Below are 22,589 nucleotides of genomic sequence, written 5' to 3' on the forward strand. Positions count from 1 at the left end.
TGACAGAATAGCTGGAAGGAGATGCAGCCAAAGGCACATACCCATGGGACAAGGCTGGGGTTGTGAGTGTTTACAGGCTCTAAAAGTGATCCGGAAGCCTGAAGCTCCTGCTTTGCCACTGCTCCAGGCAGAGACGGGCAAGCTATGGAGGTGTTATGCTTCCATTTTCTTGGCTGGCATCTGGGTTCGCATCCCCTTCCCTGCTGGGTGTTCACGGGCAGATGAGCCCTGGTAGAGCCTCTTGCCTGGGACATGGTGGGTGAGTCCAGCTCCATTGCGGGGTGAGGGGTGCTGCTACAGAGACATCCCCACACTGGGCTCAGCCCCTCTTGTGCAGTCACTGCCATGATGTGGCAGACTTCCAGCCGTGCCTTTGTCTCTAGATGAAGAGACCGCAGGGCGAGGAGCCAGTGAGGCCTGGCAGCAGCTCCACTGCCTCTACTGGCTCCCGCCCCGGCACTGGGGAGAGGTGGGGCCCCTTCCCCTTTGGGGAGCTGGGAAGGGGTCCCTGGGGCACTCCCTGGTGCCAGGGATGGCTTGATGGAGAGCAGCGTGAAGCTGGTCCGGCAAACACCCACAGTGCATGAGCAGGGCCAGCCCACTGCCGTTTACTCCTGCTCCAGCCGGTCCTTCCCCCCTCTCACAGTGCACATCGGACAAGCTCTTTCCGCTTTGGATTATCTCTCCAGGCGGACTTGGCCTCAGGCCCCACATTCCTTCCAGCCTAGCGCTGCCCTGAGCCCACGCCAAGCCCTGCGTGCTGCTGCTATCGCTTGGGGCTGGGGCCAGGGCTGAACCTGGAGGCAATGGTCCTGCTGGCCAGACGAGCCTTGCTGGAGCTCAAGTTTCTAAACACCGTGTTCCTTGAGCTCCAGGAGGGTTATGGTGTGTCTCGTGCTGGTGCGTGGATGGAGGTTAGCCTGCTGGCCAGCTCTGCGGCCCATCCAGGAGCCCATCCTGGGGCTGCTGTTCCTCCCCAAAGCTCCCACTCTGCATGAGTGCTTCCCCAGGGAAGGCAGGACCCATCCCCATCCCTTGCCCCAGATGCAGACAGGACAGCCTGGAGCTGTGAGCAGCGAGGCAGCCCTGGCCTGACTTACCTCAAACCATGGCGGCTGGATTGCTGGCCCTGTGGAGGAGCCGTCTAGTTCGGGCTCCTCAAAGTGTTAAGGGGGTGTGTAGTGTGGAAGGGACCGCTCTAGGGGGCGGGGGGGACCCACTACCAGTCCCCAAGTGACTTAATGTACCTTCCTTCACCCCTCAGCTGTGGTTTGAGACTATGCGTCCTGCTGCATGGCTTAGGCCCAGGGGTGACCCCTCATCCTGGAGCACCAAGGGGACCCTCTCCCCTAACCCAGCCCTCCATGCTCCTTCTCTGCTCAGCAGAGAAGAGTTTGGCCCAATGCCCTGGGCCAGATGGTCTCTGTGGACACCGGGGGCCATGGTGAGGGTTTCTCATAGCGTGGGGGGTGGCTTGCAGCAGTGCAAAATAACAGGGGGGTCCCAGCCCTGCACTGTGGGGGCCTGGGGAGGTCCCACCTCTCCCAGGGGTGAATGCCGCAGGAGCTGGAGGTGTGTGAGGAGCAGGGGCTGGGGCTGCTGGGCTGTGCAGCCCTGCGGCGTGGGTGAGCGTGTTCAGCTGTTTGGCAGATGAGCAATGCACTGTCCTGGCCAAGCCCACAAGCTGCTAATTTTAGTGATTACATGAATTTTTCCAAGCAGTCTCGAGTCTCTTGGTGATTCAGAGCCACTCAGCTTTGCTGCACCCCAGCCGTGGGCTGGGCTGGAGGCCTGCCAGCGTGGATGGACCCATGACCGTCCTGCTCTACAGGAGTGAGGTGAACCTCCCCTAAAATAGGAGATGCTGCTGTTTGGGGGCTCCTGGGACATCCCTGGCAGGGATGGCTTGGGCAAGAGGTCACAGGACAGACGGGAGCCCTGGTGGGGCTGTGAGCCCTGACTGTGTTAAGTGCAAGTGGCTTGCACAGTGTGGCTGAGGGTTGCCTGCTCCTGGCCCTGCCGGTCTCCAGGAGCCCCAGGCAGGGTTACGTCAGTGTGTGAGGGGTAGCACTAGCTGGGACCACTTGACCCAGGACCTCCAACTCTCCTGTGTGATCAGCAGCATGTGGAGAAATGCCTGCAGAGAGTACTGGGGGCTCTTGGGTGGAAGGGCAGGGGCTGGGCTGCAGGGCAGCACCACACACTCTTTGCTCTTCCCTTCATGGTGGTGTCTCGCCTTTGGTGAGGCATCAGAAAGCTGTTTGTGCAGGCAGCAGACATTGAGGAGAAATGGGGGCTCTGGGGAAAGGAGTCACCCCTGCAGCCCAGCTGTGACCATGGATTTTGCTGCCAGCCCCATCTCATGAGGGCACAGGGGCTGGCAGGTACTCACCCTTGGGCTCCATCATCCCCTTGGAGGTGTAGGGACAGGGCAGTGACGCTTCATGCATTCTCAAGTGTGATGTGGGGGAGTCAGGCTTTCTCTGACTGGTGCGGCTGTAGCTGGGGAAGGTCCCCAGGGCACTGCTGGACCCTGGCACTTTCCCATTGATTCTGGTGCCGTGTGAGCTCCTAGCTGTGCGGAGCAGCCTCTCTCACTAAAACACTTATCTCACCCTCAATGACATCCTCATGCTGTCTCAGGGAACTGCCTCTCCCCTCCAGATGTGCAGAGCGTGTCTGTGCACTTCTGTCCCAAGCTCTCACACCCTCTGCCCCTCTCCCTTGTGCGCGGCCTGGAGCGAGCTCCTCTGCGCTCCCCTCCACGAGCGTTCCTCTCTGTGCTGCGGGTGCGGTGCACGGGCTTGTGCTGTTACTCAGCCTTGCTTTATTTTTAGAGATGTCTTGAAAACAGATTCCTCCTTCCCAGCCAAGAGCTGGAGCCAGGTTCCCGAGGCCCGGCTAGAGGCAGCAGGGTTTTTAGCAGGGCTGTTCCCTGGGGTCCTCAGAAACTTTGGGCTGTAGCGACCATAACGTGACCACCCCCCTCCTGGCAGCAGGCTGTTTGGGGGTACCCACCATTGCATCCCCATTGCTGTCCTCTGGGGCAGCACTGCTTGGAAGGCAGCACTGTTTGGAAGGAGCTGAGTCTGACATTCCTCTGTCAGACCGGGCTTGGGTGGTGTTTTCTTTCGGAAGTGCTGGGGTTTAATTTCTGTGTTGCCTTGCTGAAAAGCCGTGTGCTTCTGGGATGAGTCAGAGCAGGCGGGAGCCCAGCAGTGCTGGCGCTGGCAGCGGGCAGACAGAGCCGGCGATAAGGGAAAGATAAGGCCATGAGAGCTCTGCTCTCCTGCCAGGGCTGCAGGGAGTGGGCAGCTCCCAAGCCTGCTGCCTGACCTCCCGCTGCACCGCTCTCAAGGAAGCGGGGAGGCTATTTCGGGAACAACGGCACTGGGAAAATCTGCTATGTCAATAGAGCATCAGCTAAAGCACTTGTGGGTGGTGTTTTCAAAATGCCCCTTCTCTGTGCCCAAATCTCAGGTCTTTTCCCCAGGGCAGGCAGGGAGCGGGAGGGGGTGTACCCCCAGCCTCAGTGCTCACACCCTGGCCAAGGAGGGATCCATGGCCACCAGCATGTCCCACGGCAGCTGGGACCCCTAAGCAAGCTGACATAGCAGCAGCAGTTGCCTTCGGCTGAAATCCCAATTCCCATGATCCTGTCTCCGTCCTCTCAGTCTGGCTGGAAACTCCCCTCTCTGCCCCTGTGGTTTGCTGTTTATCCTGGTCTGGTACCCTCTTTGAACAGGGTCCCTATCCCCTGCGCCCTCCCAGCCCTCGCAGCACACTGTGACATGGGGACGGAGCCAGCCACATGCTGTTTCCTTCTGCAGCAGCTCATTAGTGCCGGCTGGGACCTGAGCAGGGGCTGCTGTGGCCGGCAGAAACATGGGTGGGCTGAGACGGGATTAGACGTGGCCAGGGAAATTCCAGCTGCCCCGTGGTTAGCACGGGGCTGCTCTGGCTCCGGGAAGCCTGAAGGGGACACGCAAGCTGGCTCCACTTAGCTGCTTCCTCCTGAATTTCCGTTCCCGGCGGCTGCTGGACTGGGGCTGCTCCAGAGAGGTGCGTGAGGAGGGGACCTGGGCTGGGTGGTGGGGACCAAGGGCACCCCTGTGCACCTGTGTGGGCTGGAGGGGCAGGGGAGAGGTGGCAGCAGGTGACTCCAAACAAATGGATGGGACGGGCTTGTGCTCTGCTTCCCAAACACACCTGGTGCTGGGCTCCATCACCCATGTCCCAGGGCTACGGATGATAAAGAGTAGAGTATGGGCTGCACAGCAGCCCCTGGGAGATGGCAGCACGTGCAGTGATCGGCATTGACGGGGTCCCTCGGTGCCCACAGGTGCAGCGGCGCTGGTCGGAGCTGCTCTGGACGGTGAGGGCTCTGAAGCAGCCTGGCCTCCAGCTGGCACCAGCAATGCCACTGAGCCCTGCTTGGTGCCTGCTCCTTGGCCAGGCTGGGCGAGGTGTTAGCAGGGCAGAGACACAGAGTGGGTGCTTGTGGGTGCTTGGCCAGTTTGCATCTCCTGTTGGAGAGAGTGAAGGAGAGCTGTGCCCCAGGTAGGGCTGGCATGCTGGGGGGCTGCCTGTGCTGCTGGCCATGGACTGGGGACATGGCCAGAGGTTCTGATGCTTGCAGGGGCTGTAGCTGGGACAGCAAGTGCTGTGCGTGGGCCAAAGTGATGCTGTGGAGCAGCCCTGGTGTGTGTGACAGCACAGGGCGGTATCGTGCCCAGGGGCCTGGCTCTGCCTCACCTGCCCCCATGAGTTGGGGTGCCCAGCCGCATCCCACTGGTGACCAGGGGGCTGCCAAGGCCGAGCTGCTCCCTGGGTGCTGGCTGATGTGAGCGGTGTGTTCGTGCAACCAGCTGCTTGTCTTCAAAAAAGAGCACTGGGGTTCAAGAGAGGGAAACCCAAAACTCCATCCTTGAGACGCTTGCTTTGTTTGGTGAGGAAACAGGAGTTTGAAGCAGCTCTGCTCCCGTGCTTTCCCTAACCCCGACACTGCCCCTGCGCTGATTCATTGATTTGGACGGGTTATATACTGGGAGGGGAAGCGTGAACCACACTCGTCTCTCTTGCCAGCACAGAGCTGTGCTCACTCGGCACTCACGGCTGCAGGACACTCGGGTAAGTCTCTTCTCCACCGCTGGGCCTGGGGGACTCCCAGAGCAGCTCTGAGGGGTGGCGGCGGGATGTGCTTATTCAGCATCTTTTGATTTGATGGAGATATTTGTCTTGCAAGGGTTCTCCAACTAACGGAGCCAGCTTAGGCATTGTGGGTGCTGAAATAGTTACATAGGCGATATATCTTAAATAATAACCCAGAAAGAAAATCAAGGGGTGGAAAGTAACATTTAGGGGGGCCTGAGGTTTGGAGCAGTGGGATGCTGAGGGGTAGGGAATATTTAGCCCCTTGGTCTGTAAGCTTTTTGTCCCTAGAAGAAAAAAGGAGATAAATTGTTCTCAGCTGCTGCTCCTGAAGGGCGCTCCGGCTTGGATGTGCTCTGAGCTGCCTTAACAGGGAGTGACATGAGTAGGACTTTTGATGTGCAGAGCATTTGGGGAAGTTTATAAATGACTCGCTATAAACAAAGCTGTTCTTGGATGCAAATTGTTTCCATATGGGAAACATAAACTGCGCTGGCTTGTGGAGGGTTCCTCCCTCCCTGCTGGAGAGCAAGCACATTCCCTGGACGAGTGCAGGGCGGAGGGTGGGGGCTGAGCCCCCAGCACCCTGGGGTGCAGTGCGAGCCAGGGGCCATGCCCAGACCCCTGTGCTGCCAGGTTTTCCCACCTGGCCGAGCTGTGCTCGGGGATGGGGGAGTTTTTCTCCCTCCCTTGTACCACTCCAACCTGCTAGTGGGCGGCTGCTCGGTGCCAGCCTGGCACAAGGCTGCGGCTTTGATCTGTGGACGGAGGAACCTCCCAGACCAGAGAAGGGACGAGAGGGTGTCCATGGTGGCTGTGCATGTGGAGTGATGGAGGACTGTTCTGTAAAGCCCTCACTCCCCGCAGGCTCTAGAGATTCCCTGGGCTCCAGGCACTACCCTGGGACCAGCCTGCACACAGATGCCCACACCAGACACCCCGCTCTCACCGCCAAAATCGGCCAGGGCTGAGACCTTCTGCAAAGGAGGGGGTGTGGACAGGGCTACCCCCCTATCCAGCCTGGGGTGGAGAGCTGGCAGAGGGTCCCACTGACCCAGGCTGCTGCAGGGTTTATCTCAAACATGCCTGGGCAGTGCTACCAGCACCGACTGCTCTCGGCTCAGCGACAGGAGCTCAGAGCTGCTTGCTGCCAGGCAGAGCCCCGAGGGTGCTGGGGTGGGGGCCACCTTTCTTCCTGCCCCCACTGAGCATCCCTGGGACCCACTCATCTGTGGGTGCTGTGGGCCAGCTCTGGTGAAGCTCTTGGCTGTTTGGCGGTGCCAGGAGGCCAGTGCTGCTGGTAGCAGCTCACCACGCTCGCTGTAAAATGGGAAACTGCGCTCCTGGGCGCTACAGGAGCCAAGCGAGGGGGACGCCAGCAATGCCACCAATTGCTGTGGTATGGCAGCCAGGCGCCCCGGCTCCGTCCCGCTCCGTGCTGCTGCCTGGGCTGTGCCCAGCCCTGCCTGCCCCCCAGCTCTGCCTCGCTGGGGCAGGAGAGCGGCCGCAGCCTCGGGGGCTTCTCCAGGGACACAGCAGCACCCAGCCTGGCAGCAGCCCTGGGGGGCTGCGAAATCACAGTGGCTGAGCCTCCCTCCTTTGTTTTTGCTGCAGGTCCATGGAGCAGGGAGGCTGGTGGCGGTGGCTGCTGTTGCTGGTGGGCATCCAGCTGGCTGGTGGCCAGTGCCCGGAGCAGTGCCAGTGTGTCCGCACTGCCCAGGTGGAGTGCTCCGGTGCCGGCATCACCGTGGTCCCCAGCCCCATCCCTGCAAATGCCATGACCCTCCAGATCATCAACACACGCATCGCTGAGCTGGGTGACGCGTCCTTTGGCAACGCCTCCCTGCTGATTGGGCTGCGTATTGAGAAGAACAACCTGTCGCGCATCAGCCCTGGGGCTTTCCAGTACCTGCCTGACCTGCGCTACCTCAGCCTGGCGAGCAACAAGCTGCAGGAGCTTCCCGTGCAGGTTTTTGAGCCCCTGGACAAGCTGGAGTCGCTGCTTCTCTCCAGCAACCAGATCCTCCAGGTTGAGCCTTCCCACTTCGCCCACCTGAGCAACCTCAGGGAGCTGCAGCTCCACGGGAACAACCTGCAGGAGTTGAAGGAAGGTCTGTTTGACCAGCTCACCACCCTCACCAAGCTCAACCTGGCCAGGAACAACATCGACCGCCTGCCGCCCCGGGCCTTCGAGCGGCTGGCGCGGCTGCAGGTACTGCGGCTCTATGAGAACCGGCTCCGGCAGATCCCAGTGGGTGCCTTTGATGGGCTGCCGGAGCTGCAGGAGCTGGGGCTGCACCAGAACCAGCTGGAGACATTGTCCCCGGAGCTCTTCCTGCACAACAGGAACCTGCAGAAGCTCTACCTGTCCAACAACCTCCTCGCCACCCTGCCAAGCGGCATCTTCCTGCCCCTGCGCGCCCTCACCAAGATCACCCTGCACGTCAACCGCCTGCAGGACATCTCCCCCGGTGCCTTTGGGCCCATGCCTGACCTGCGCGAGCTGTGGCTCTATGAGAATGAGCTCTCCACCCTCCCCACAGCTGTCTTCAGCAACCTCACCCAGCTGCAGCTCCTGGTCCTCAGCAAGAACCGGCTGCGCTCGCTGGCGCCGGGGGCTTTCCAGGGCCTGGGGGAGCTGCTGGAGCTGTCGCTGCACTCCAACGCCTTGCGCCGCCTGGATGCCCAGGCCCTGGAGGGGCTTCCCAAGCTGCAGAACATCTCTCTGCACCACAACCAGCTGCAGGCGCTGCCACGGGGTCTCTTTGGGGCCACCCCGATGCTGCGGAACTTGCAGCTGCACTCCAACGCCCTGGAATACCTGCCTGCTGGCATCTTCTCCCCGCTGGCCACCCTGCGGGAGGTGAAGCTGCACAACAACTCCTGGCGCTGTGACGAGGGCATCCTGCCCCTATGGCGCTGGCTGGAGAACAACCCTCACAAGGTGGGCGAGACACCCCCCCTGTGTGCCCAGCCCCCTGCCCTGCAGGGCACCCCCATTGCCAGGCTACCGCGGGACCAACTCCTCTCCCCTCAGTCCCCCTCTGCCTCCCCCCATCCCAGCACCCTACTCCCCACTCACCCCTCGGAGGCGGCATTGCCGGAGGGCGCCTGGACGGAGCCTCCTGTGGGGTTGCCGGTTTCCCCTCGAGAGGAGGAGGAAGAGGAGCAGAGGGGCTGGTGGGGGCTGACACGCACGCAGAGCGGGGTGGTGGTGGCGGTCATCGTGCTGGTGTGTGTGGCCCTGCTCGCCACTCTCGTGGCACTGGTGGTCTATGGCTGTAGGAGGAAGAGCCATGTTGTGCTCATGAGGATGAAGGCACCCAACGAAGCCTGAGTGCCTGGCAGACCCTGGGGGGAGCGGTGCTGGCAGGGTGTCCCCTCCCCACAGGGCTGAAGGACAAAACAGCAGCTCTGCATCAGCTGCCCTTGCTGATTGGGACAGACCAGCATCACCCCGGCCTGTCCTCCTGTCCTGCTCTGCTTTGCCCTGTCCCTGCTCTGCAGCAGGGTGTCCCCCCAGCGGCTCTCTGTCCCCAGCGCCTCCTGCCTCCAGCACAGCCTCCGTGCCCATTCCCAGCCTGAGAGTGGCACCCAGGGTGTGGGGTGCTGAGAGGGGACCTCTCGAGCAGGGAGACACAGCCTGGTCATGATGGTGCTTACTCCAAACAACAAGGCTTCCCTCTCCTTCCCCTTGCATTGTCCTTTCCAGCACTGCCTGCCCTTGCACTGCCTGCCGCTCTCCCCTGGCCCCTCTTCCCAATTTGCCCCCTGCCCCCATGCCTGCAGCCTCTGTCCCTGCCCGAGCAGGCAGACGTGTCCATCATGCACCAAGCCCCTTTGCCCCCAGCAGAGCTGCGTGTCTTTGTGCTGCTTTGTAGCTCTCCTGTGTCCAGGCAGGGATTCCCGCAGGGCTGGCACACCCCGAGTGACCCAGCTGTGTCCAAGCTGCCTTCCCTGCCTGCAGGCGGGACCAGCCAGCACCTTCCCCTGCCCCCAGCAGCCTCCGGCTCCCCCTGCCTTTGTGCATCTCCCACCCACAGAGCCACGAGCTGGTGTGTGGGTGCAGCAGCAGCTCCCCTGAGCCCCCACCTCATGCTGGTGCTGACCCTTCCGTGACCATGCCCCTGCCTACGGTGTCCTGGCTTGCACCAACCCTGCTGGAGGCAGATTAGAGAGCCAGGTGATGGGTACGAAGAATGCACACAGCTGGACCGGCTGCCTGGCTGTGCTGGCTGCCGCTTCCCTGGGGGCATGTTGCAAATGTCTTTTCCCCTGCGAGGGATGGGAGCCACTTTGGTGCTGAGTATACTAGGGCTGCGGTCCCTCAGGACTGCTGCCCCAGGGAACTGCTCCTTCTGCCCCCCACCCCTGGTCCTCACTGCCCTGACCCCCTTGTGCACACCCTGCCAGGCAGTGAGCAGCCTGGCCCTGCTCCACCTGGCAAAGCTGCATCCTCTCCTCTTGCTCTTCCCACTCCGAGTTGTCCCCCTGTGTGCCCAGGCCTGCTGCCTGTCACAGCCCTCAGGCTGGTGGTGGTGCATGCTGGAGGAGGGCAGCAAGCTCTGGCTGCTCTGCAAATCGCAGGCAGGGGACACACTGTCCCCCAGCACTCCCTGTTCTCCAGCGGCCACAGTGCCTCCTCCAGCTGTGGAAGAGTCCAGCTCACCCCAGTGCGTGGTCCCAGGCTGCCTGGGGATTGCTACCATGGGACAGGGTTCACACTTGGTGTGCACCCCATGGTGCTGGCTGCTCAGGGCACCCTGTGAGCCGGTGTTGGCACACGCAGCCCCATGCTCCTGCACATGATGGGATGCTCCTCCAGGCTGGTACCTGCATGATATCGGGAGATGCGGGACTGTGCCGCAGGGCTGTTTGGTGCTGCTCTGTGACCTCTCTATTAAAGCACAGTTGTCCACCCCCAGTACCAAGAGCTCTTTGTTTTCTCCTCCGCCGTGCACAGCCAGGGAACGACCCAGCAGGGATGGGAACTGCGCTTGATTTCCTCTACTAAGAGGTGTTTTCATGTTGAGGAAAAGCCTGTACAGGCTGGTGGTGCTGAGAGGGGATTAGCGGGCTGTGGTTGCACAGCCCATACCAGCCTGGGCATCAGCCTGTGGTGAGGGACTTAGAAGGGCTTGACTATCCAACAGCAGCACAATGGCTTCTGCTGAATGAGCTGAAACCTCAGCAAGCTTCTTACCAGAGCTGCCAGCAGCCTCCTGTGTGGTTCTTCTCCCTGGGGCAGGACCCAAGGGTTTACCCAGTGCCACCCCGGGGTGGGGAGCTCGTGTGGCTCTTTTTGGAGCTGGCTGCCACTGGCTTGTGTCAGCTGATTTTCTTCATGTGTCACGGTTTGCTCTGCTGGTCCGGCTGAATGCACGTAAGTGTCTCTCCTCTTCCTCTGGGGGTGCCTCCATGGCCACTGCTACCCCAGCCTGTTCCAACACCGACCCTTGCAGGGAAGCCCTTAAGGTGTTGTGTGCTGTTCTCCCGGGCAGGCTGCAGGCTCCCAGGGAGTCCAGCTGGCCCACAGGTCCCTCTGGCCATCCCACTATTGGCTGGGTGCACATCCTGCGCTGCAAAGCACCTGGTGCATCTCAGCATGGTGGTCCTAGGGTGGTTTCTCCTGCTGTGGCATTGACTTGCCTTGCTAGGCTGCACCTAGTTTCCTCTTGCGCACGGGATGTTTGCTAGTCCTGTTCCCCACACAGATTTAATATAGTCCAGGGAGGCTCTTGGGGAGCTCTTGGAAGCAAACATGCTGACCTCAGTGTGGGACCAGTGCCACTGTGACAGCAGCCCCCTGCCACTGTCACAGGGCCAGTGGACATCTGGGGCTGGCACCCGCTTCCCTGCCAGGATGTTCACCGGTGGCTTCCTCTGGCCTCATCTCCAGTTCCTCTGAGGCCGGGTTATTTTTTGAAGCGCTCCAAGGACATCGGTTATTGTTGCCGATAAGCAGTGAGGGTAGCTCCGCCCCAGCAGGAACGGCCTGTCCCTTCCCATCCGCTCCAGAAAACACTGTTCTGTCTCAGCAAGCAGTGTCCCTGCAAGCCTCCCGCAGGCTCGGTGGTGGTCTCCATGATGCCATGCTCAGTAAGTGACAGCCATACCACTCAGGTGGTCTGGGGTGGCCTGGGATGGGTGGGAGCTGCTGTTGGCTCTGTGTGAAAACAAGTGACGTGGTGGGAAGGAACAGCCAAGCCCAATGCTGCTTTGAGCCCTGACATAAGTCCAGGGTAGCCCCAGTTGTGTGGGATGTCTGCAGGTGGGCATTGCTGTAGGGCGGGCAGCACCCTCCATCACCTGCCAGCACCAGTATTTGTCCTGAGTAGGGTGGGACTGGTGGAGGTCTGGAGGCCACTGTCTCAAAAAGTGTCTCCTGTGTGCTGGGAACAGGCATTTGGTCCAGGAGAAGATCCCTCAGGCAGGTTTAATGCTGCTCTGGTCACCCGCAGGGAAAGAAGTATCTGATGGGCAATTATAATAGAAATGTAATCAGTGGAGCTCGCTCCTCTTGTCACTGGGCGCAGAGCAGCCCTGCAGTGTTGTCTGCACTGCCTGTTGTGTGTGGCAGACCCTGGTGTTTCATGTCCTTTCCTGCTCACAGTCCAGCTCTGAGCCCACAGAGATGTCTCAAGAGGCCATGGGTTCTCCCAAGACCCCCACAGGACCCCACAGTTCCCACCTTGGCCACTGCTCTGGAGGATGTGGGGATCATTGGCGAGGGTGGCACTGCTCTGGTTGTCACAGAATTGGGCTGGAGCAGGGCTGGGGTGCAGGGAAGAGCCCTGATGCACAGCACGAGGCAGGTGGGGAGAGATTTAGGAGGGCAGTGCTCCTGCAAGGGGAGCGCTGGGGTGGTGTGGGGGTCCAGGGTTGGAGGGATGCCCCACAGCCAGGGCAGCTGCCTATGTGTCCCAAGAGGTTGCTCTTGCTGCATTTCTGGCTGCAAAAGCTGCTTCCCCAGCAGCACCTGCTTGCAGGTCCAGATTTCTGCTCTCTCAAGGCAGGGGATGAGGCTTGGCTCCTTCTCCAGTGCAGGCTGGTGGTCTGCGTGCTGCTGTGGTCTCTGCTGGCAGGAGGGCTGTCCCTGTCCTGCCCCCCTGCCTGTCAGTGCTACGACACCTCCAAAGTCTTCTGCTCTGAGGAGAGGATGCGGGAGATCCCAGCAGGTCTGCCAGGGAACGCCACCCACCTCTTCTTCGTGGAGACAGCCCTGAGCAGCATCCACAGTGGTGACCTGGGCCCCAGCACCACCCTCACCAAGCTGGTCTTCCTCAACAATGACATCCAGGAGCTGGAGCCCGGTGCCTTTTCGGGGCTGCCGAGCCTCGTTGAGCTAGAGGTGTCGGGTAACTACCTGCCGGCGGTCAGCCCGGGAGTGCTGGGGGTGCTGCCCAGCCTCAGCAAGCTCTCCCTGGGCGACAATGCCATCCGCTCCCTGCAGCCAGGGCTCTTCGCTGCCACATACCGCCTGCAGGACCTATGCTTGGCGAGGAACAAGATCGAGGTGCTGCCCCCCGGCATCTTCCGCCCACTCCGCCGTCTCCAGACCCTGGACCTCTCACAGAATGTCCTGGCTGAGCTGCCAGCGGGGCTGCTGGCCCCCCTCACTGCCCTCCGCCTCCTCAAGCTCAGCGACAACCTGCTGGCACAGGTGCCCCCTGGCGCTTTCAGGGCGCTGGGCCGGCTGGTCGAGCTCCACCTGGACGGTAACCATCTGCAGGAGCTGCCGGCTGACACCTTTGCTGGGCTGGGGGCGCTGCAGCGGCTGCAGCTGCAGCACAATGCCCTGGCCAGCCTGGCCCCTGACATCTTCGCTGGGCTCCCCAACCTCACTGTCCTCAGCCTGGAGGGCAACCACCTAGCTGTCCTGCCTGCCACCCTCTTTGCCGGCACCCCTCGCCTCCTCCAGCTCTCGCTGGCCCGCAACCAGCTGGAGAGGCTGCCCCAGGGGCTCTTCACCAACCTCTCGGTGCTGCAGACCCTGGTGCTCTCACACAATGCCATGGCCCACCTCCACAACAGGGTCTTCCAGGGGCTAGCGGGGCTGACGATGCTACAGTTGAGCCACAACAACCTCTCCAGCCTGCCGGCGGAGCTGCTGGCTGGGCTGCCCCTCCTCACCACCCTGGTGCTGGACCATAACCACCTGGCCCACCTGCCCCCGGGGCTCTTTGATGCCAACGAGGAGCTGGCACGTGTGGGGCTGGCTGACAACCCCTGGGCCTGTGACTGCCACCTGGCCTATCTCCTGGGCTGGCTGCAGGGCTTTGCTGAACCCCTCACCCATGCACAAGCCTCCTGCACCAGCCCTGCTGCTCTCCAGGGACAGTCCCTGCTGGAGGTCTCCCAAGGACAGTTGGAGTGCCCCAGAGCACCCAGTGTCCCCAAAGAGGAGGGCTGGGAGGGGGTGCTGGGGGAGGATGCTCCAGAGCAGTGCACCTACAGCAACCCCGAGGGCACTGTGAGCATGACTTGCAATGCCACCAGCTGCCAGCGGCTCAGCCTTCGCCTCCCTCCTCCTCTTCCTCCTGGGCAGGCAGCGGGGCCCGGGCCAGCATACCAGGGTGCCTGGGTGCTGCGCTCCCGCTGTGGCACGCTGGAGATCAGTGTCCTCATCATGGCACGGAGAGGGGATGAGGCCACATTGCCAGAACTCCCCATTGCGCCCTAGGGCTGGGGCAGGTGCTCCTGCTTTGATGTTGCTTTGGCTACCTCCAAACCAGGCTGGGAACCAGCACCTCATCTTGTTCTGCTCCCCCTGCTGTGGTCAGCAGCCCTCACAGAGCCCTCCGCAAGAACTGGCCTTGAGGTATTTATTCTCCGAGCTTTGTATTTCCTGTGTATTTCATATATAATTAAAACATATATATTAGTTCTGCGCAAACAGTTCCTGTGGTGGAGAAACACTCTTTCCACTGCCTCTGCTTGTGTATCTTTTGGAAGTGGTGAAGGTCTCTGTGGTCCAATGAGCACTGGGCTGGGGCTGTGTGTGGTGTGGCCTGGCTGCAGGTGTGGCCTGGCTGCAGGTGCCTGGTGGTGGGTAGGTGGCGGGTAGGTGTCTGCCTCTGGTGCGCTCATCTCTGCCTGCTGCCTGCTCCAGCCCCGCTCCCCTCAGCAGTGCAGACACCCAGATGCAGCCTTGCACCGACACCCGGGGCATGGGTATGGTCTGGGGTGTCCAAGGGAGAGGTGGGTAAGCCCTGCCCAGCCAGGGATGCGGCTGCAGGGTGGGCTCCAGCCCAGAGCCCTGCACCGGCAAGTCCTGCACTCACCTGGCTGGGCTTGGCCCTCAGCCCCACCATGGCACCCTGTGCCGTGCTCCGGAGAGATTGCAAAGTCCCAGCAGAGCTGCTCATTGCGGGTAAGGCAGGTAAGGTGGGTGGCTTCCCCAAGCGAGCATGTGTGTGTGCACACGTGCTTGGTTGCATACGTGTGTGTGTGTGTGCGTGCACACTGCTTAGTTGCATAAGCGTGTGTGTATCAGGCGCAGGTCGCAGCTCCCCCCGCAGCCGAGCAGTTCTCCAGGCGGCCCCGGGGCTGCCGTGCGGTGTCGCCGCACCATCTTGCGGCCGCAGGGACACGAGCATTGCATTGTATTGCATTGCATTGCATTCTTCTGGTATTTTTTTAGGTTCATATGCTGATCAGAAAGAATATCTGCAGCTAGGAAGATTTTTAGCCACTGGATTTATATAAAAAACGTTTTCTTCTGTTTGCTCTCCTTTTAAAAATATGTTTGAAAAACATGTTTCTCGTGTTTTTGTTTTTGTTTTAATGTTTATCTATCTTACATTTCCTTTGTTCTCAGAGTGTTTTAGGGTTTCCCCGTTCATGAAACAGAACCAACGTTCAGTGCTCTAAAACATGTTGCAAAAAAGCTGGCATATTTACAACAGGCTTCTCATCTAAATATGGAAGATAAGAGTAATTAGTCACGACACAGCTTGATAGTGACCATTTGTGCTACCAACCTCAACTATGCCTGAATTATCTGAATTAGTGACAGCAAAAAAGCAGAAAAGATTGGTTTGGGTTTTGTTTTATTTGGGTTTGTTTGTTGAGGTTTGTTTTGGGTTTGTTTTGGTTTAAAATACATGGCTATTTCAGTTAACTGGAAAAACAAAACAAACAAACAAAACCCAAACCAACCAACCAAACAAAAAAACACCCAAACGGTAGGGCCCCAAGTCTCTGTAGAGCATTATGACACAGAGCCACTTCCAGGTGGTGTTTGGGGTCTGCTCCCCCTGGTGCGCCTCCCAAGTACCTGGTGATCACCAGCAGTTTGGCTTCCTGCTTGTAAAATCACAGGTTTCTCCACTTGGCTGCTAAAGAGCTTGTTTGTATCTCCATGCATTCACCCCACACGATGCAGCTGGACCAGCAGTAGTGACTGTAGCAACAGTACGTCTGTCAAGAACTGAGGAACCAGCAGGAAAAGCAGCAGCAAAAGCCAGGTATTCATCATCATCATCATGAGCATAAATACAAAATTAAGGATGAGTTCCTGCAGGACCAGAGTCTGAATGTTGGCTTAGCGCCACAGGACCTCTGGTTGCTGGACAGCTAGTTAGTGATAAAATATCTGAAAAATGTGATTTTTGCCATTATCTCAGCAAACCACCTTGTGAAGATCAACAGTTTCTCTGACAGTTTCTCTGTTAGAATCTTCATGACAACAGAGTTTGGTTTTGTTTCCCTCAGCCAATCAGAGCTGTTCAGGTGACCATTGCACCTCCCTCCTCCTCCAGCTCCGAGCAGGAGAATTAACAGTTTCTTCCATGGAATTCCTGATGCAGAATCCTGCCTGTGCTCGAGAACCTTCTGTTCTAGGTTGGTGCTTGGCAATATAAAGTCATGGAAGTAGCTAACAGAGCCGCTGCAGATTGTGCTGAAGATGCTGGGAGAGGAAAAGCCAATAATGGTGAAAAGAGACCTTTACACAGACCCCACGTTTCCAGCCAGCAATACCTCTATATTTTTTATTATTGTAACCCACCTGCCCAATTCAGAGTCAGATATCTTGGTTGAGGCCTAAGGTGAGTTTTAAGTTATATAAGACTGTGATTTTAGCAGAACTGAACTTTAAGGTAAGTAAATGGTAGTTGGCATTGAAGGACTGCTTCTGGGTGTTTTTATTGCTTAGAAATACAGAAGTGATAAAAAACAATGTATATCAGTGTTAACAATATCGGTGTTCTAGTTTTTAAGTCTGGGTGCTTGTTTGTAGGTTTGATTTAAATCCTGATGTAGAACTTTTGAATTTCATGGCAGTAGTTGAAGTCCAGATATTTTGTTATAAATGTGTTTCATTGTGCAAATAGTGTCCATATCAAGTTTAAAAACAGCATTATGTCATTCCCAAATTTTTAGATATATTGCATAACTGTCTTGAAAACAAATAACTGGCTTTTAGAGTTTTTCAGAAGGGTACTGCTTTTTTTCAGTCAATTTCTTTGACAACAAGAAAGAAATAACCTTTTTTTTTTAAGGTTATAACTTGTCATATGAGTTGTATTGCTCTTAAACTTACAGCTGGGTTTCAGAGCAAGCAATGCAAGAGCTAAAAAGTTTCATTTATTTAAAGTGAAGTATTCATGGTAATGCCTTTGTGTGGAGGGGAAAAAAAAGGCTATAAACATGTAATGAAGAAAAAAAAAAGTTGTCCTGAGCGGTATTGTTTTTCTGCAGTGCATCTGGGGCTGGCTGTAGAGCAGTGACAGAGCTATTGGCTGTCAGGTAGAATTTGCAAACAAATGACTTTAGGGAGGCCTAGTGTACAGCTTTCTGCTTTTGCGCCTTACACCTCGATTACTACTGAGGGCTGATCAATTACTTTCCATATCTTGCAGTGTTTACAGGTGAGAGAAGAACCATTTTAAAAACTGACTTTCAGATCTGTTTAAACGTTCAGGACCTTGCATTTGAAATCAGCTGTTTTGCTGCCAAGTAATCTCTTTTTATTTGCCCTAGGAAAGGGTTTTCTCCTATGCTGTGTCCACATACGCAGGCACGTTGCAAGAAGAGCCAGAGGCCATGAATGCATTGCAAAGAGCAAGTTTTCTTTTAGTTACCTCTCTACTGGGGGATCTCTGAAGCCACACCTGAGCTCCCAGGCAGAGGTGACACCAGCGGGGACGCAGGTGCTGGTCAGTTCAGCCCTGCTGGAAGATCACTGGGCCGGCTGAGCTCGCCTGTATTTCAAGGCTTCAGGCAGGCGCAGCTTCCCACTCTTTCTCACAACAAAGCAGGAATCTCAGACACAGTGATAAGGTGCTTAGAGTTTCTCACAGGCCTATGTTATCTAACACAGAGCTTCTACTCATCAAGCATGCAAGGTCAGTAAAACAATTAGTGTGATGTATGTGCTTTTTCTACAGACAGGTGCAAGTCACTTGAGCGTATTTACATTTAACTAATCTCCTCACCAAATCTTCTGCCATATCCCCATACATACGCTAATTTGGAGATTTTTTTTTTTTTTTGTATCTTGGGATGTGCAGTGCCATGTGAACGGCATCAGTTTTGTCTGTCACAGCTGATCTTGTGTCTGGCAAAGAGTCTTTAACTTATTGGTGCCTCTGCTAAGGTAGCATGTGGTGGTGATATTTATTTACTAAAATCCATGTGGGAACTAGATTTACCTCACATAAAGTACCTGCAAAAACAGTCACAAGGCAGTACTTTGTTATTGCTTGCTTTGGCTGCATCTGAAAAGCAAATAGTCCAGGGGTAAAAATTGCATGATTTTGTGAGAGGTCTCTGGAGCCCTCCCATTCCCTGACACATCTCCTTAAACTCTCACACAGGATTTGGCTCTAACTCCCCTTCTTTTAATTTTAAGACATTTGTTCTACTCCTCAGTTATTTTCAAACAATCTGCAGGATGTACAAGTGAAACAAGGAATTTTGGGAGACTGTTGGTGCCTGTGTGTCAGTGTAGCTTTGCAGAAGAGTAAATACCTACTGAATAAGGTATGGAGCATGTTCTTGTTTCATGTTTCAGATGTTTTCTTGACCTGCTTTACATTTGTATCTTGCTCTTGAATCCCAGGCCTCAAAACTGAATATTGACTTTGTTATGCTTAGTTTTACTGTTTTATGGTGATTCCTCCCCCCCCGGTGATTATTGCAAATAGTTATCATTCAGCACATTTTACACTTTTTTTTTGTTTTTTTAATCCTTATATGTCTTGATACTTGCTTGTGTCATCTGGATAATCTCTCTGGGTCAGCCCCGCTGGGCAGGTGAGTTGTACCAAGGCTGTTTCACCTGTCCAGTCTGGCAGCTGGGCACTGGGTGGCAGTGACCATCAGCGATCGCTAACAGGGGGAAGACACAGGCTACCTGATAAACATGGTCTGAGGTTTGTGATTCTCACTTTCCAGGACGTTGTTTGTTGGCAATAGCCAGACGAGTTCCTGTACATAGAACGTTTCCCTCCTGGCCACTGGGTGTCAGAGTTGGGCCACAGAATGAAAGCACAAGCTTGTGTCACCTGTGTTTACTGCATAGTGGAGATTTGTCTACAGCTTCCGTTAAAAACAAACAAACAAACAAAAAAAAAACACAAAAAAACCCCAAGAACTGTATATATGTACAGATTCAGTAGTGAGATGGTGTAACCAGGATTTTAAAGCTTTATTTGGCTTGTATTTCTTTAGCAGAGCTAAATCACATATAAGATACATGGTTAATGGGGCAGGGGAGATGTGGTGAGAACAAACTATTCCATAATGCTGCTGCAGAATGAGAGATTTTGCCCCAAGGTCACCCCTGTCCCCGGCTTTGGGTGAGTGGTAGCAGTGAATATCTGTTAAACCATAGTTGTACAATGTGGATGTTTACCATTAAAAAAAAAAAAAAAACCCTTTTTTTTTAATACAGCTCACTGTATCCTTTTCCTTATCATCTGGCTTATTACTGGAGGAAGGGATCACTTCTGGTTCCTGCCAAACCTCACAGCAGACGTGGGATTCGTTGACTCCTTCAGAGCCCTGTACACACACAAATACAAAGGATGAAAAGCAGACTAAAAGAAAGAGGAAGTCAGAATGCCTCTTGAATCTGTTAGCAGGTTCATCCCAAGTGAGCTGAGTTTACAAAATAAACCCTTTTCATCTGCCTTGCAGTTGCGCCATGCACTTTTCTTCCCTCCTGCAGCTGCTGAGCTGCTTACCCCTGGCTATCCCCATGCCACAGTTTAAATACCCCAGCCACAAACCTAAGCAATTTACAGAATTAAATACACCTAAATACCACCTGGGGAAAAAAAAAAAAAAAGAGCACTATGAAGAGTTCAGTATCAGGATATTGAGATGCCACTGTGAGGATGTGAGGACAGAAGACCACCCCCTAAGCATCCCATGAAAGATGTTCTGGCTTTAACTTATGTCTTAAGGGAGAGTGAAGTCATTTTAACATCCAAATGACTTCCCTTTTTCACTGCTTCTCAGGTTAGTGCTTGAAAAGAGAAGGGACATCTCAAGGTGGCTGAAAACATCAGTAGGACGGGCTCAAAAAGACCAGTTGTGAAATAAAGCACAGTGGAGCAGACACTGATTTTAAGAGCTAGTGGATCCCTGGCTTGACTTTATTCATGCCAGGCCAAACTGTGGATGTCAAAGCCATTCACCAACTGCATGAGTCACACTGCAGCATATAACTTCAGATAGAAAGGTTCTATACATGTAGAGTCTCTACATACTACTACTTTGAGTTCTAGAAAGCTTTTATGTGCCTTGCTCCCTTACATTTGAGTCTAAATTCTTCATGCAGTTACACTGGGATAAATTCAGATTAGATCCACAAATTCATAACATTGCAAAAATGGAACAGAAGGCAGACTCTGGTGGTAATGTTTCTGCTCACAGAAAGAAACACTGCAGCAGGAGATGCTGAGGGACTGTGTGTCCTCACACCGCACCTTCTGCCCATTTGCTGGCTGCTGCGGGAAGGGAGGGCTGTATCACTTACTGCTTGGCTGACATTTCATCCAACTTTCTCAAACATCTTTAAAAGCAAACCTAGAAATGTTTGAATCATGCAAGTTCGAACAAAATTCTTTCATTATACTATTTTAACAAGAAAGTCTTTATCAACCATCTTCCAACACCCAAAGCAGCTATGGTTAGGATAAAACTTCTTAGCAGGTTTAATGTAAGATCTACTGTTCAGTTTTTAGCATGGAGATTGCTGCTGGGGTTACCTTTTCTTTTAAATTAGGCAACTCTTGCTAGGAACTAGTCTAGTCTATGAAAAGAGTCTCTGCCAACTTGCCAGCACAGCTATGTGATAGATGTATTGACTTTTAAATACAGAAGAGACAGATCAATTCTTTAGAGAAAGAGTGGTGATATATAACAATATTAAAAAAAAGTTGATCCCCAGCTCACTCTGAAGGATTCCTCAGGCTACCTAGGGGTTTTGTTGAATAAGAAGGGTTGACTGATTTGATTCTTAACCTCTCTCATCAATCCCTCTCTATCGAATCAGAGTAATGCCATAGATCTTTACCTGCTTTACCACTGTGCTGCAAGGGGATATCAGCTGGTGTTTCCAAAACGCTTAAAGACCCGGGACACTGATTTCTAACAATAGGTCATAGGTACTTATCTGTTGAGCATGATTTGTTACTGATTCCGATCAAATTCTTCGAAAGGAGTTTGAGGAGAGTGGTATGAAATGGTCCAAGGCTCTGCTGTACGTTGACACAGCACTGCAGCTTTCTCGCTTGGAGTCTAAGGAGAAGGAGAAAACAATCCAATCAGTATAAATGAACTGAGACTGAGCAGCTGCTGGATGTTTTCAATAGACTTCCTGGTAATGGCTGGTACAATTTCATTAAGGCTTCTCATTTTATTTAATAAAACATTGGATTATTTTATTTGTCATACAGCAACAGGTGCAGGAAAACAAAAGGCACATTTCCTGATTGTGTCCACAAACAGTCCATTACTGGCTGACACAGCAGGCATTCATTTCACCCTGCGTATTTTCTTTATGTGAAAATAAAAATCACTCAGAAAAATACTTATTTTATGATAAAAGACTTTTGAGAGAGGAATTACTTTAGAGTTAGTAACAGCACTATGCAAACGGTTTCGGCGCAAGTTAAAGAGAGAGCTAACAGCACTCGGTAAACATTGATCATGCTTTAGATACTGACCAAAGTATTCTCTACAGGTGGTAACCACCATTAATCCTCATCATGTAAAACAGAAACCAAACACAAAAAAGGTCACGCTTATGATGCATAAAAGTACTCTGTAGCCTGGATGCAGTGAAGGATGTAGGTGCTCACGAAACACTGTTGCAGTTTAGCTTTACTGGTCAATAAATGAAATGCAGAGAAGAGTCCTATAGAACAGGAACTGAGTGACTCCCACCAGCCCTAACAGTAAATGGTTATTTTCTCTTTCTGGCATATAAGCCTTCAACCAGTAATTAAGAAAGGTTGTTGGCTGGGAATCAGAAGATGGAGTTTTTAATTCTTCAGATTGAGGGTGCAATTAAAATTACATTTCCCTTCTTTTACCTTCCTTTAAATAAAAGTGCCACTACAGGATTTGTTTAAAATAGAAGTCTACCAGGAGGTAGTAATATACTAAAAGGTTGTAGAAAATTACTATCTCAGGGTTTGTTTTTTTCTTTTTTTGTGAGCAACATGAGAGTCAAATCACACCTTGCACTCCATGTTGGCTTAACATTTTAGTTTTTTAGTGACCAGTAAGCCATGAATTGGGTTTTATAAATTTCTGGTTCATGTAATGTAGTTTTCAGAGTCTTGTGGCTCCCATCTTTCTTCTAGTTCCCTGAAAAATTCTTTGTTTCAAAGACAAGGAAAAAATAAAAATACTGGAGTGTCATCATGAGCACCAGGAAAGGTTACACTTTGTACAATGAAAGCATTCTGCCACTACACAAATCAAGGAAACACTCCTGAAAATTCATCAACTATGTCCTGCATTTACTAGATTTTCACTGAATAAGCAGAGTTAGAATTCTATAACAAGATGCCTTCGAATTAAAATTACTATGGACATTTTTACCGTTTCTTCTCAACAAGAATTTGCCAAGAACAAACCTGTTACTTTTAAGAGGAGCACCTTGAATGATTCAAATCAACATCCAAATGCACATTGTCTGTTCTTTTAAAAGATACCTAAAAAATAAATAAAAACCTTTTGAAAATGGGACACTGGCCAAATATTTTCTTCTTTAAAAAAATAAAGTTAGTTAAATATTTTATTAGTTAAATATTATTAAAAATTTAAAATCTTCATGAACACCATACTGTCTTTCTGAGACACCAAGCCTTTCAGGAACAGCAACTCCACCGCTGCTTCCTCAGCAGCCATTGCAAAACTCCATTTTGCTAATCCTGTGCTGACAAGGCATAAAATCTAATAGGGCATTAAGTGTT

The 22,589-nt window shown here is 53.9% G+C and overlaps 3 protein-coding genes across 5 annotated transcripts in view; 2 read left to right on the forward strand and 1 right to left on the reverse strand.

Annotated features, from left to right (window-relative positions):
• The first annotated feature begins 3,800 nt into the window (after positions 1–3,800).
• LOC136105060 (uncharacterized) lies at positions 3,801–10,078 on the forward strand. Of its 2 annotated transcripts, none has more exons than XM_065844594.2 (2): positions 3,801–4,062; positions 6,766–10,078. In XM_065844594.2, exon 2 carries the CDS (start codon positions 6,770–6,772, stop codon positions 8,486–8,488), a length of 1,719 nt encoding a protein of 572 aa, XP_065700666.1. In that variant the 5' UTR covers positions 3,801–4,062; positions 6,766–6,769; the 3' UTR covers positions 8,489–10,078. The 2 variants fall into 2 exon arrangements, with proteins under 2 accessions (XP_065700666.1, XP_071668656.1); XM_071812555.1 differs by lacking the exon at positions 3,801–4,062 and adding an exon at positions 4,925–5,130.
• A 1,080-nt stretch (positions 10,079–11,158) lies between these two features.
• On the forward strand, positions 11,159–14,047 carry CPN2 (carboxypeptidase N subunit 2). 2 transcript variants are annotated; one of them, XM_065844596.2, is made up of 2 exons: positions 11,159–11,250; positions 12,194–14,047. In XM_065844596.2, exons 1-2 carry the CDS (start codon positions 11,236–11,238, stop codon positions 13,832–13,834), a joined length of 1,656 nt encoding a protein of 551 aa, XP_065700668.1. In that variant the 5' UTR covers positions 11,159–11,235; the 3' UTR covers positions 13,835–14,047. The 2 variants fall into 2 exon arrangements, with proteins under 2 accessions (XP_065700668.1, XP_065700667.1); XM_065844595.2 differs by having other exon boundaries at positions 11,170–11,250; positions 12,164–14,047.
• Positions 14,048–18,790: 4,743 nt separating this feature from the next.
• PHC3 (polyhomeotic homolog 3) overlaps positions 18,791–22,589 on the reverse strand; it is a 42,890-nt gene continuing 39,091 nt past the window's right edge. The window contains exons 17-18 of the transcript XR_010651833.2: positions 22,251–22,328; positions 18,791–20,904 (exon numbers count right to left, since the gene is read on the reverse strand). The gene's annotated coding sequence lies outside the window, so the exon portion shown is untranslated. The remainder of the gene's footprint in view (positions 20,905–22,250; positions 22,329–22,589) is intronic.

The sequence above is a fragment of the Patagioenas fasciata genome, chromosome 9, assembly GCF_037038585.1.
Source record: "Patagioenas fasciata isolate bPatFas1 chromosome 9, bPatFas1.hap1, whole genome shotgun sequence".
NCBI classification, from domain to species: domain Eukaryota; kingdom Metazoa; phylum Chordata; class Aves; order Columbiformes; family Columbidae; genus Patagioenas; species Patagioenas fasciata.

What these genes read in the sequence shown, in the direction of transcription:
- LOC136105060 (XM_065844594.2), top strand. Translation starts at nt 6,770, where the DNA reads ATGGAGCAGGGAGGCTGGTGGCGGTGGCTGCTGTTGCTGGTGGGCATC.